General features: G+C 42.3%; 1 protein-coding gene across 5 annotated transcripts in view; it reads left to right on the top strand.

The window, feature by feature from the left end:
• Positions 1 to 14950, top strand: part of LOC134355374 (complement receptor type 1-like) — a 103304-nt gene that overhangs the window by 30589 nt on the left and 57765 nt on the right. For all 5 annotated transcript variants that reach the window (XM_063065161.1, XM_063065165.1, XM_063065162.1 and 2 more), the window contains exon 11: positions 1752 to 1775. In XM_063065161.1, the coding sequence (XP_062921231.1) occupies positions 1752 to 1775 (24 nt within the window). The remainder of the gene's footprint in view (positions 1 to 1751; positions 1776 to 14950) is intronic.

Genomic DNA, 14950 nt, shown 5'->3' with positions numbered 1-14950 from the left:
GGGATTGTAAGAGTTAATGGATGAGAAACATTTTATGGCTCTGGATCTGTACTCGCTGTAGTTTAGAAGTATCAGGGATAATCTCATTGAAACTTGTATAACGATAAGCCTAGATCAAGTGGACATTGGGAGAATGTTTCCGATGGGGGGGGCGGGGAAGGATCTAGAAATAGCACAACCTCAGAATAGAAGGATAACCCTTTAGACAGAGATGAGGAGGAATAACTTTAGCCACAGGGTAGTGAATCTGTGGAATTTGTTGTCACAGACATCTGTAGAGGCCAAGTCATTTGGGTGTATTTAAAGCAGAGATTGATAGGTTCTTGATTAGTCAGGACATCATAGGTTGCTGGGAGAAGGCAGGAGAATGGGGTTGAAAGGGAAAATAAACCAGCCATGATGGAATGGCAGAGCAGACTTGATGGGCTGAATGGCCTAACTTTGCTTCTACTACTTATGGGCTTGTGGCATCCTCCCATTCTTCTAACCTAAAGAATGCAGATCCAACCTACTGAAACTCTCCTTGTCTGATGGATCTGCTATAGCAGGATTAATCATTATTAATTTATAAATCACTGTGCATAGTATTACTACCATCAAGCAGTAGTTACTGGAGCCTCACTCAATGTTTTGGGAACAGCTTCTGCTATCAAATTTCTGAATGGTTCGTGAACCCATGAACATGACCTCACTATTTTTGCATTATTTATTTAAGACACTGCCCAGAGAAAGCAGTTATCCTACAGAATATATAATATTTCTACAGAAGCGGTTTCTTCTGGGCGGTATCTTTACAAGACAGGTGACCCTGGCCATTATCAATACTCTTCAGAGATTGTCTGCCTGGTGTCAGTGGTCACATAACCAGGACCTGGATGTGCACCAGCTGCTCATACGACTGCTCCCGTGGCTTCATGTGACCCTGATCAAGTGACTAAGCAGGTGCTACACCTTGTCTAAGGGTGACCCACAGGCTAGCAGAGGAAAGGAGTGCCTTACACCTCCTTTGGTAGAAGCATATCTTCACCCTGTCACCCCGTATATATTTCTTACTGCACTCAACTGCTGCCACAAGACAAATTTCACAACAGATATCAGTGATAATAAGCCTGATTCTGATCCTTATTTCTGATTCTGCAATATTTGGTGCTTGTCAAAGATTGTAGCATGCACAGGAACCCAAAAATCATTAGAATTTGTTCAAGACCTCAAGCAAAACTCAAAGATAGAAAATTTAAATTCAAAGTACATTTATTATCAAAATGTGTAAGTAGTCTACAATTTTGAGATTCATTTTCCAACAGACAGCCATGAAACACAGAAAACCATGGAAGCATTCAACAAAAAAAATCAACCCTCCCTTGCAAAATAAAATTGCACAAACGGCAACTTAAAAAAAAGTGAAAAACAGAATAGAAAACAAAAAATCGAAGAGTCCAGGCATATTCAGTTCTGTTCAGTTCAGTTTGTTATTTGCAATCTGCCCCAATCAAAAGTGCATGATAGAGTAACAAAAAAAAACGACCTGAGACCAGAAACACCTTGTAATATGAACTAGAGTCCTATTTCTAAAATTATTTTCCTTATCTCTGTTTACAGTATGGTCACTTTTAATGCAGAACTAGTGATATAATTAAGACCATACAATACTGTTTTGTTCAGTATCAGTAATGAATTACTTATACAATACTGAAGAGTGTATTTGCATTTATGGTACCTATAATCAATTTTTTTAAATCTCCCAACTAAAGGTGGATCTGTCGGAACAAGTGTTGGTATGTAAACCTTTGTATAATTTTCCAAGAGTAAATTGATTGAAATGCAGTACTTGTCAAAACATTTCATTAATTTGTTTAAAAGAAAAAGAAATTGAAAGCAATTCTGAATTGAATCATTTGAGATTTTGTTATGTTTCATCGTGGTCAGGACTGAAATTTTATTGCCTACCTGTGAGTGACAAATAGGAGGCAGTGGCGAGTTCCTGCCCAGAGCTGCAGTATGAATGGTGCAGCGTGCAGGCCAGTGGCCTAACTGGTACATGCACTGCCTCACCGTTCCAGTGACCTGTGTTCAATCCTGAACTCTGGCACTGTCTGTGTGGACTTTGTATGTTCTCCCAGTGACCATGTGGATCTCTCTCCCCGAATGTTCGACATTTTTCCACATCCCAAAGATGTGTGTGATAGTAGGTTAATTGCCCACTGTGAATTGTACTCTTGTATGGATAAGTGGGATCTGGAACATAGACAGAAGAGCCATTACCTGTAGGCTTTTTGCCCATTGAGTCTATGCTGACCACCATGCATATCTGTACTAATCCCACCACAGAACAGCATAGACCTGATGACCAAAATGTCTGTTTCCTGTGTTGAACGGGAATATGGAATAAAATACTAAATGCTGAAATTAATTTTAATTTATGTTTGTATTTTGCTACTTCAAATTTGCTACTCCACCGTTGCCAGCAGCCCTTTCCACACACTCACCACTCTCTGCATAAAAAAACTTACCCCTGACATCTCCTCTGTACCTTCTTCCAAGCACCTTATGTTGCCACATGCGGCTGTGGAGGCCGTCATTAAGTATAATTAAGGTAGAGGTTGATAGATTCTTGGGGGACTTCCGGTAGCGCTCATGGAGTGAAGTCGCGTTCTTGACTCGCTCCATTACCTCTGAGTTTTTTTCTCTATGGTCAGCTATACTTTAATTAACTATTAAGGCATCAATTTTTACAATACTTTGAATTAAACTGAATTCTCTGACAATTGGATGATACTGAGATCGGCTATGTCTAAGAACGGGAAAGACGGCAAGGATGGTAAACCTCCGGTTAAACCGAAAGCTACGGATCTCCCTCCGACTGAATCACCGGTGACTTTGAAAGCGATATCGGAGTTAATTCAGAGGGAAATTTCAACCTCTGTTAGGGAGATGATTCGTACAGAAATTGCGGGCTTTGTTAAAGACCTGATTCATACGGAAATCTCAACTAAGTTCCAGAAAATTGCCGATTTAATTGATAAGATGCAAACATGTATTGCGGAACATCAGTCGGCTATATCTGATCTTCAAAAATCCGCGCAACAAAGTGAGCTTAAGATGGGGAAAATCGAAGAAACAATTAATGTAATGAAGAAGAAACTTGACTTTTTGACTTTTAAAAACTCTGACTTGGAATCTAGAATGCGACGGCAGAATTTACAAATGATTGGCGTCAGGGAAGCCGTGGAAGCTAACAACCCTATGAAATATTTCTCCCAACTTTTAAAAGATGCATTCCCTACTGTATTTCCTGACCAACCACCGCTACTGGATCGTGTTCACAGAATCCCATCATACTCGTCTAGGTCAGATAGACCTAGGCATGTTATCTTACGTTTTCATTACTTTCAAGACAAGGAGAGACTGTTTCGATTCGCTCGATCTAAAGGTTTCATTGATTTTTCGGATCTTAAGTTCCGATTCGTGGAAGATTTCAGTAAACCAATCTGGGACCAACGGGTCCGTTACAGATCCGTGATGTCGGAATTCTATAAGATGGATTTAAGACCAGCGCTGCTGTACCCTGCACGTCTAAGGATTCGCATGTTAGATGGAGCCCTTCGTTTTTTTGATTCTCCATCGGATGCCCAGAGTTATCTGGATCAACTTTCATCTTCAACATCTTAATTGCCTTTTTTTTAATTTTCTCCGTTGATCGGAGGCTGTGAATTGGTTGGTTTTAACTTTTCTGTGCCCTATTTGGGCAGAAAAGTTTACTTTCGATTTCTTAATATGGCTGCTAAACTTTCTTTTTAACTGCGTCATTTCTTTCTTTTCCCAGGGGATTCTGGGTGGTTACTTCCCTTTTGTCATCTTACGTATTTCCTGTGCGGCCTTAAATTTTGTAGTTTTTTTTAAATTTTATTCTGTTTTGCTTTTTATAATCACTTTATGTTAATAATCCTATTTTTTTTTTGTTGCTGTGTCTATTCATGAGTTTGAGGTTTATTGTGGTTTTTTTTAATATATATTTTCCGGCTTTTGTTCTGTTCTGTGTGTATTCTAATTGAGCTAACTTTTTTTTACTTTTTTTTTACTGTTTTACAATTAGCTGATCCTTTTCATATTTATACCTTTTTTTTAGGGAGCGTATACCGGAAGTCATGGGGGTAGTTTTAGCGCTTGCTTCTTTCTGGCGGGTCTGCTTTAGATTTTGCCTTGGGGTCTTGGGCTGGGGGGTGGCGGGAGGGGCTTCACGTTTTAGTTTGTTTTTCTTTGGGCTATATACATTATTGAAGTACTGGTTGCGTCCTTTTCCCTGGTATCTTTTGTATGTTCTGTTTCCTCTCCGGGTTTGTGGGTCGCGCCTATTGTCAATCCTCCTTGTTGTGGGTTGACTTTAGGATTTATGGAGTCTATTATTAATTTTGTCTCCTGGAATACTAATGGTCTTAATCATCCTATTAAAAGAAAAAAAGTTTTTAAAGTGTTCCGGAGACTTAAAGCACAAATTTTATTTTTACAAGAGACCCATGTGCGGAGGGGGGACAGACTACGTTTTTTCAAATTCTGGAAGGAACAACAATTTCATTCGAACTCCAATGCTAAGATTCGAGGCGTCTCTATTTTTATAGATTCCTCAGTTACTTTTATACAACAGGATATTATCTCTGATCCGAATGGTAGATTTTTATTGGTTAGTGGTTTACTATTTAATAAAAAAGTAGTTTTGGTTAATGTTTATGCTCCTAATATGGATTGTCCAGAATTTTATAAACCATTGTTTGATCAGTTTCCGAATTTGAACGAGTTTTCATTGATTTGGGGCGGAGATCTTAATACCTGCTTATCTCCAGCTTTGGACCGTTCGGCTCCTTTACGGACTTTACCTAATAAATCTGCAAATTTGATTAATTTTTTCCTTTCTGATTCTGGGTCGACGGACATTTGGCGTTTTCTGCATCCTCAGGAAAAAGATTTTTCCTTTTTTTCACATGTTCATCATTCCTATTCAAGAATTGATTATTTTTTTATTGATTCTCGTCTCATTCCTTCAGTGATTGAATGTGATTATGATTCTATAACCATTTCGGATCATGCTCCACTTAAGCTTTCTATTAAAATTATGGCCAATATACCGAACAATAGACAATGGCGTTTTAATTCGCTGTTGCTTCAGGACTCGGACTTTGTTAATTTTATGAATGAACAGATTGAGCTTTTTTTTACAATTAACCATACAGAAGATATTTCGGTTAACACTCTTTGGGACACTTTTAAAGCCTATATTCGGGGTCAGATTATTTCGTATTCCGCTGCTTTGAGGAAGAAACAGAAGCAGGAGGAGATGGCAATTATGGACAAGATTAAAGAAATTGATAAGAAATATGTTATGGCTCCTTCTGAGGAGCTATACAAACAAAGAACTGAACTTCAAATGGAATACAGTTTACTACTCTCGTCCTCGATTGTAAACCAATTAAAGAAAACAAGAAGTGATTTTTATGTTCACAGTGATAAAATTGGCAAGAAAAAGAAATTGAAAGCAATTCTGAATTGAATCATTTGAGATTTTGTTATGTTTCATCGTGGTCAGGACTGAAATTTTATTGCCTACCTGTGAGTGACAAATAGGAGGCAGTGGCGAGTTCCTGCCCAGAGCTGCAGTATGAATGGTGCAGCGTGCAGGCCAGTGGCCTAACTGGTACATGCACTGCCTCACCGTTCCAGTGACCTGTGTTCAATCCTGAACTCTGGCACTGTCTGTGTGGACTTTGTATGTTCTCCCAGTGACCATGTGGATCTCTCTCCCCGAATGTTCGACATTTTTCCACATCCCAAAGATGTGTGTGATAGTAGGTTAATTGCCCACTGTGAATTGTACTCTTGTATGGATAAGTGGGATCTGGAACATAGACAGAAGAGCCATTACCTGTAGGCTTTTTGCCCATTGAGTCTATGCTGACCACCATGCATATCTGTACTAATCCCACCACAGAACAGCATAGACCTGATGACCAAAATGTCTGTTTCCTGTGTTGAACGGGAATATGGAATAAAATACTAAATGCTGAAATTAATTTTAATTTATGTTTGTATTTTGCTACTTCAAATTGAACATTGACAATTTAGAGTCACAGAGGATTATAGTAGAAAAACAGGCCCTTTGGCCCATCTAGTCCATGCCAAACCATTTAAACTGCCTACTTTCATCCATCTGCATAAGGACCATAGCCCTCCCATCTACGTACCTATCCAAGCTTTACTTAAATATTGAAATTGAGTTTGCATGCACCACTTGTGCTGGCAGCTCGTTCCACACTTTCACGACCCTCTGAGTGAAGGTTTCCCCTCATGTTCCCCTTAAACTTTTCACCTTTCACCTTTAACCCATGACCTCTGGTTATAGTCCACCCAACCTCAGTGGGTATACTCCTCATAATTTTGTGTACCTCTATCAAATCTCTGCTCAATCTTTTATATTCTAAGGAATAAAGTCCAAACCTATTCGACCTTTCCTTATAACTTCGGTCTTCCAGACCCAACATTTAATGTGTAATTCGTTCCTTACTCTTACTATTGTCATTCAGATCATAGGAACAATACAGCACAGTACAAGCCCTTTGGCCCATGGTGTGCTGACCTTTTGACCTACTTTAAACCTTCCCTCCTACATAACCCTCTACTTTTATATCATCCATGAGCCATTATATTTAAAGAATCCTAACTGCCCATATGCTGAACCTTACTGTATGGAACAGCTTGGATCTGCTCTAGACATTCTAAGTGTGACTGGAAGAGACCTGTAGATGCCATAGTGCATTTTCTGTTTTTTTTAATTAAATATACTTAATGTGGAGATGCAGCACAGTAACAAGCCCTTCTAGTCCAATGAGACACGGCCGCCCAGCTATACCCATGTGACCTACTAACCTGTACAATTTTGTACTGTGGGAGGAAACCGATGCCGTCTCAGGGAGTACTTACAAGCTACTTACAAACACGGTGGGAATTGAACCTGGATGTCGTTCCTGTCATTATGTTATGCTCACTGCTACAGTATTGTGCCATCCCTCAGCACTTTGCTTGTATATCTGTGAATCAATATTATTCAGATGTTGGGTTCTTTGGATTCCTGCAGCTTTATTATTAGAGTCTTAGAGTAACAGAGCTCTACAGCACAGAAGCAGCCCTTTGTTCCATCGATTCCGCGCCATATTATTACTCTGCCTAGTCCCATTGACCCACACCTGGACCAAATCTTTCTGAATTTTCCTGATTCTACTGTTGGTTTAGATCCTTGTTGGAGTTATCTTAAACAAGGGTTCTCAACCTTTTTTATGCCATAGACCAATACAACTAAACAAGGAGTCCACAGGCCCCAGGATGGGAAACCTTGACTTAAACTATCCCAGGAATTTCTCTGTGTCCCGAGAATATCAACGTTCAAAGTAAATTTACTATCTAAGTACACATATGTCACAATATACAGCCCTGAAGTTCACTTTCTTGTGGATATAAGTACAGCAAACAATACCAACAACCAATATGCAAAAAAACCCCAACTAACTCTGCAAATACAAAAAGAGGGGAAAAACAAATAAAATAAAAACAAAATACTAAATAAATAAGCAATAAATACAAAGAACATGAGATGAAGACTCCTTGAAAGCACGTCCATAGGCTGTGGGAGCAGTTCACTGTTGGGCTGAGTGACGTTATCCCCTCTGGTTCAAGAGTCTGATGGTTGAGGGGTAATAACTGTTCCTGAACTTGATGGGGTGAGTCCTGAGGCTTCTGACGGCAGCAGTGAGAAGAGAACATGACGAGCAGGGTGGTAGGGGTCCCTGCTGATGGATGCTGCGACAAGGCTATCTTGTTTGGTATCGGCCCTGTGGCCAGGCTGTACTCCCCACCTTTCTATTTTTTATAAAACGTATAAAACTTCATTCAGTGACAAAAAACATACAAAGGTTAAGGGTTTCAATACAGTTACTATATTCATATTAAAAAACAGTTATTGGCGTCCATAGTACACTGAATTCCGGGGTGGGGTGGGGGGGCACTCTCCTCCCCTTCGTTCCACACAAGAGATCAGTCAATACCACTTCGCCAAGCACCTGTGCTCCATCTGCCAGAAAAAGAGGGATCTCCCAGTGGCCACCCATTTTAATCCTACTTCCCATTCTCATATGTCCATCCATGGCCTCCTCTACTGTCGCGATGAGGCTACACTCAGGTTGGAGGAGCAACACCTTGTATTCCATCTGGGTAGCCTCCAACCTGATGGCATGAACATCGATTTCTTGAACTTCCAGTAATGCCACCACACCCCCCCCCATTCTCTATTCCCCATCCCCATTTCCCTCTCTCACTTTATCTCCTTGCCTGTCAATTGCCTCCCTCTGGTGCTCCTCCCTCTTTCTTTCTTCCATGGCCTTGTGTCTACTCCTATTAGATGCCCTCTTCTCCAGCCCTGTATCGCTTTCATTAATCTATTTCCCAACTCTTTACTTCACCAGCCCACCCCCGGTTTCACTGATCATCTTGTGTTCCTTCCTCCCGTCCCCCCAACCTTTTACTCAGACTCCTCAACTTTTTTCTGCAGTCCTGCTGAAGGGTTTCAGCCCGAAACATCAACTGTACTGTTTTTCCATAGATGCTGCCTAGCCTCCAGCATTTTCTATGTATTGCTTGGATTTCTAGTATCTGCGTATTTTCTCTTGTTCAATACCACTGTTTTTTTTTGGTAACCTTGTTTCTCAACATTCTTGTTCGTCCATCATTGACGTCGATGAGGACCTCGACACCAATATGATGGGGTCGAGACTAGCGCGTGATTTGGATTTAAGTGAGGGAGAGTTGTGCAGTGTCAGCCTCACTCTCTCTTCCCAATTCCCATCTGAATCCAGTGGCAAGACAGAGTCTAGACGGCTGGAGATGGGACTAGGCGCAGTGGATGACCAGGACGTCTTCTGTGTCTTGTCCTGCTCTACACGTTCCACGACGCTTGCAGAGACCGCCTTCTTGACCGTTGGACCTTCCATTGGTCTCGTCCGCTCAATCCACCGGAGTCTGTCTTCACATGCTGGAATAGACAACTCCCTATCTCACCGAGGGTTTGAGACCCGTCGGCTACCCTCACCTGGTTTAGCCGGCTTGTCGAAGCCGTTGCCCAGGGTATGGCCGCTGTCGCATGCAAACAGCTACGGGGAGCCACAGGTGAGAGCTGAGTGCCAGGTGGAGACCAAAGGTGGACCAACCGCCCTGAAAAGGACGCGACATGTTCCCCCACCAGAGGTGCTACCCCTCCCTGACACCCCATTTTCAACATACTGCAGAATTGTTATCTACAATATGGTGAAATCATTTTTGTAAGGTTGACATGTTTTACTCAACTGCAATCTTGTTCACTTCCTGAAATCTTCACTTTTAAAAAAGCAATTTTGGTTGTTGTGAGTGATTGACATTAACAAATGAGCTGTAAGCGTTAACTGTCTTGGCAAAAAAAACAGACCTCACTGCCCATTTTGAGTAGACCAGATGACGTGAACATGGATTTCTCTAACTGCCAGTAATTTCTCCCCCTCCCCTTCTCTCTTTTTCCATTCTCCATTCTGACTCCCCTCTTACCCCTCTCTCCTCGCACCTCCACTACCATAGAAACCACAGAAACTACAGCACAGAAACAGGCCTTTTGGCCCTCCTTGGCTGTGCCGAACCATTTTCTGCCTAGTCCCACTGACCTGCACACGGACCATATCCCTCCGTACACCTCCCATCCATGTATCTGTCCAATTTATTCTTAAATGTTAAAAAAAGAACCTGCATTTACCACCTCGTCTGGCAGCTCATTCCATACTCCCACCACTCTCTCTGTGAAGAAGCCCCCCCCCCAATGTTCCCTTTAAACTTTCCCCCCCTCAGCCTTAACCCATGTCCTCTGGTTTTTTTCTCCCCTTGCCTCAGTGGAAAAAGCCTGCTTGCATTCACTCTATCTATACCCATCATAATTTTATATACCTCTATCAAATCTCCCCTCATTCTTCTATGCTCCAGGGAATAAAGTCCTAACCTATTCAATCTTTCTCTGTAACTGAGTTTCTCAAACCCCGGCAACATCCTTGTAAACCTTCTCTGCACTCTTTCAACCTTATTTATATCCTTCCTGTAATTTGGTGACCAAAACTGAACACAATACTCCAGATTCGGCCTCACCAATGCCTTATACAACCTCATCATAACATTCCAGCTCTTATACTCAATACTTTGATTAATAAAGGCCAATGTACCAAAAGCTCTCTTTACGACCCTATCTACCTGTGACGACACTTTTGGGGAATTTTGTATCTGTATTCCCAGATCCCTCTGTTCCACTGCACTCCTCAGTGCCTTACCATTAACCCTGTATGTTCTACCTTGGTTTGTCCTTCCAACGTGCAATACCTCACACTTGTCTGTATTAAACTCCATCTGCCATTTTTCAGCCCATTTTTCCAGCTGGTCCAAGTCCCTCTGCAAGCTCTGAAAACCTTCTCCACTGTCTACTACATCTTCAATCTTTGTATCATCAGCAAATTTGCTGATCCAATTTACCACATTATCATCCAGATCATTGATATAGATGACAAATAACAATGGACCCAGCACTGATCCCTGTGGCACACCACTAGTCACAGGCCTCCACTCGGAGAAGCAATTCTCTACTCCCACTCTTTGGCTTCTTCCATTGAGCCAATGTCTAATCCAATTTACCACCTCTCCATGTATACCTAACGACTGAATTTTCCTAACTAACCTCCTATGCGGGACCTTGTCAAAGGCCTTACTGAAGTCCGTGTAGACAGTATCCACTGCCTTCCCTTCATCCACTTTCCTGGTAACCTCCTCGAAAAACTCCAATAGGTTGGTCAAACATGACCTACCACGCACAAAGCCATGTTGACTCTCCCTAATAAGTCCCTGTCGATCCAAATGCTTGTAGATTCTGTATCTTTGTACTCCCTCCAATAACTTACCTACTACCGACGTTAAACTTACTGGCCTATAATTTCCCGAATTACTTTTCGATCCTTTTTAAAACAACGGAACATCATGAACCACTCTCCAATCCTCCGGCACCTCACCTGTAGACAGCGACATTTTAAATATTTCTGCCAGGGCCCCTGCAATTTCAACACTAGTCTCCTTCAAGGTCCGAGGGAACACCCTGTCAGGTCCCGGGGATTTATCCACTTTCATTTTCCTCAAGACAGCAAGCACCTCCTCCTTTTCGATCTGTACAGTTTCCACGATCTCACTACTTGTTTCCCTTAATTCCATAGACTTCATGCCAGCTTCCTCAGTAAATACAGACGCAAAAAACCTATTTAAGATCGCCCCCATTTCCTTTGGTTCCGCACATAGCCGACCACTCTGATCTTCAAGAGGACCAATTTTATCCCTTACAATCCTTTTTCTCTTAATATACCTGTAAAAGCTCTTTGGATTATCCTTCACTTTGACTGCCAAGGCAACCTCATGTCTTCTTTTAGCCCTCCTGATTTCTTCCTTAAGTATTTTCTTGCACTTCTTATACTCCTCAAGCACCTGATTTACCCCCTGTTTCCTATACATTTCATACAACTCCCTCTTCTTCTTTATCAGAGTTGCAATATCCCTTGAGAACCAAGGTTCCTTATTCCTATTCAATTTGCCTTTAATCCTGACAGGAATATACAAACTCTGCATTCTCAAAATTTCTCCTTTGAAGGCTTCCCACCTACCGATCACATCCTTGCCAGAGAACAACCTATCCCAATCCACGCTTTTTAGATCCTTTCTCATTTCCTCAAATTTGGCCGCCTTCCAGTTCAGAACCTCAACCCTAGGACCAGATCTATCCTTGTCTATGATCAAGTTGAAACTAATGGTGTTATGATCACTGGAACCAAAGTGCTCCCCTACACAGACTTCCGTCACTTGTCCTAACTTGTTTCCTAACAGGAGATCCAATATTGCATCCCCTCTAGTTGGTCCCTCTATATATTGATTTAGAAAACTTTGCTGAACACATTTTACAAACTCTAAACCATCTAGACCCCTAACAGTTTGGGAGTCCCAATCAATATATGGAAAATTAAAATCCCCTACCACCACAACTTTATGTTTCCTGCAGTTGCCTGCTATCTCTCTGCAGATTTGCTCTTCCAATTCTCGTTGACTATTGGGTGGTCTGTAATACAATCCCAGTAATGTGGCCATACCTTTCCTGTTTCTCAGCTCCACCCATAAGGACTCTGTAGACAAGCCCTCTAATCTGTCCTGCCTGAGCACTGCTGTAATATTTTCCCTAACAAGCAATGCTACTCCCCCACCTTTCATTCCTCTGCCTCGATCACATCTGAAACATCGGAACCCCGGAATATTAAGCTGCCAGTCCTACCCCTCCTGTAGCCAAGTTTCACTAATTGCTATAACGTCATAATTCCACGTGTCAATTCACACCCTCAACTCATCCGCCTTCCCCGCAATACTCCTAGCATTGAAATATATACACCTCAGAAGATTTTTACCACCACTCACAACCTTTCTATTAGTGAATTTGCTTGGACTTTTATCATTTATTTTCACCCCAGCCACACTGTCAGCTCTGGCACTCTGGTTCCCATCCTCCTGCAAATCCAGTTTCAAGCCTCCCCAGTAGCACTCTTCCCCTTTCTCCCATGGTCCACTGTCCTCTCCTTTCAGATTCCTCCTTCTTCAGCCCTTGATTTTTTCCACCTATAACCTCCCAGTTTTTCACTTCATCCACCCCTCCCCCACCCACACACCTTCCCCTCGCCAGGTTTCACCTATCACCTGCCAGATGGTATTCCTTTGACCCCACTTTATTCCTTAGTAATACACACAAAATGCTGGAGAAATTCAGCAGGTCAAGTAGCGTATAGAGGGGAATAAATAACTGGTGTTTTGGGCCAAGACCCTTCATTAGGACTGAAAAGAATGGGGGAGGAAGCCAGAGTAAAAAGGTTGGGTGAGGGGAAAGAATACAAACCAGCAAGTGATATGTGAAACCAGGGGAGGAGGAACGGTAGGGGGTTGGGGGAGGGGGAATGAAGTGAGAAGCTGAGAGCCCCCTTTCTTTCCAGTCCTGATAAAGGGTCTCGGCCTGAAACGTTGACTGTTCATTCCCGTCCGTAGATGCTGCCTGAACTGCTGAGTTCCTCCCAAACTGTGTGTGTGTTACTCTGGATTTCGAACATCAGCAGAATCTCTTGTGTTGATGATTTCCTACAGTGTAAAGTCTCTTCAATTTGTGCCTGCCCTGAAGAAGTTTAAGTAGAAGTCCATTCAAAGTCAGTAGAGCTAATAGGACTTGATGTTTCAACCCCTATGATAAGTCGGCACTCTCGATGTTGGTAGTGGGCTTGGAGTGGTGACAAGAAGGGTAGATACCTCATCAGGGTCATTAGATGGGCACCCTCCTTCTTTGACGTTTCATTGAAAAGCCCACGACGTCTCCAGAGGGCTCATGGTGCTACCTGGTGACCCAGATACACCCCCGCCCCCTCAGTTCCATACCCTCCTGTCTTCATCTTGCAGCCCAGTTGTTGTCTTTCCTGTCAATCGAAATCCAATTACTGCTTTCTTCTGCTGCATTTGACAAGGACTTGATTGCTTGTTGGAGTGAATAACCCTCACCCCCATCTTCTTCAATGGACTGGTCGCAGATGGAGCAACGAATCCCTGCATCCCACTTCGACAGGGAAAATCTTGGTTTTCCAGCCGTTCTGGGCAGCTTCAGTTGCCAGTTCAGAGTACTTGGTCTTTTTCTATCATTTACTATCAAAGTATGTATACTATGCACAGCCTTCAGATTTGTCTCCTTACAGGCAGCCACAAAACAAAGAAACCCAATACAATCCATTTAAAAGAAAAAAAACCCATCAAACACCCAGTGTGCAGGGCAAAAAAAGCAAATCGCGCAAACAACTGAAGTTCACAAAAATAAGTCTACAGTCATGAAGCCAGTCATCACTGCAGCTGATCCAGTAGCCGGTTAGTTGCAGACCACAGCCTCAGTTCAGCACAGAGATGAGTAAACCTCATGGAGCAGTGAGCTGAACTGGCCCATCCCTCGCTTCTGGTCCTGACACCCTGAACTTTTCAATCTGGCCTGGCACTTAAATCGTCCAAACCTCAGGTCGTGCCTTGCTCTTGGACCTGGCCCATCATCGTATTCAATCCAAGATTGCATGGTCCTTTGTTTAAAATTATATTAAAAGTCCCCTCTCTTTTCCTGAGCCTTACTGGAACCTCTGTCATTATCTTAAATACAGCACTCACGTCCAGTGAAATGAATGTCAGCTTCTTTGTTAACATTGGGAGATGGATTTGTTACGTTGCAGTCTATTTGAATATTAGGCCTAAAATCCCAAAGGAGCTGGGCAATGGGGCCAGATTTAGGAGTGTTGAATCTATTCCATCTCCTCAGTGAACCATCACTGCTTGTTTACCTCCTACACATATAATAAAATAAATACTTTTACCATGAGATGTCTAATTACAAACCACATCTAATACTATAAGGAAAGATTTGAATAGGTTAGGATTTCAAATGTGAGAAATTCTGCAGGTGCTGGAAATCCAAAGCAACATACACAAGATGATGAAGGAACTCAGCAGGCCAGGCAGCATCTGTGAGGGTCCTGATGAAAGGTCACGGCTCAAAACGTCGACTGTTTATTCCTTGCCATAGATGCTGCCTGGCCCGCTGAATTCCTCCAGCATTTTGTGTGTGTTGCATTGAATAGGTTAGGGCTTCATTCCTTCAAATGTAGAAGAGTGAGAGGAGATTTGATAGAGGTATACAAAATTATGAGGGGTATAGATAGGGTAAATGCAAGCAGGCTTTTTCCACTGAGGCTGGGAGGGACTACAACCAGAGGTCAAGGGTTAAGGGTGAAAGGTGAAAAGTTTAAGGGGA

Source organism: Mobula hypostoma, chromosome 13 (assembly GCF_963921235.1).
Source record: "Mobula hypostoma chromosome 13, sMobHyp1.1, whole genome shotgun sequence".
Classification (NCBI taxonomy): domain Eukaryota; kingdom Metazoa; phylum Chordata; class Chondrichthyes; order Myliobatiformes; family Myliobatidae; genus Mobula; species Mobula hypostoma.
This window is presented reverse-complemented; position numbering and strand designations above follow the sequence as displayed.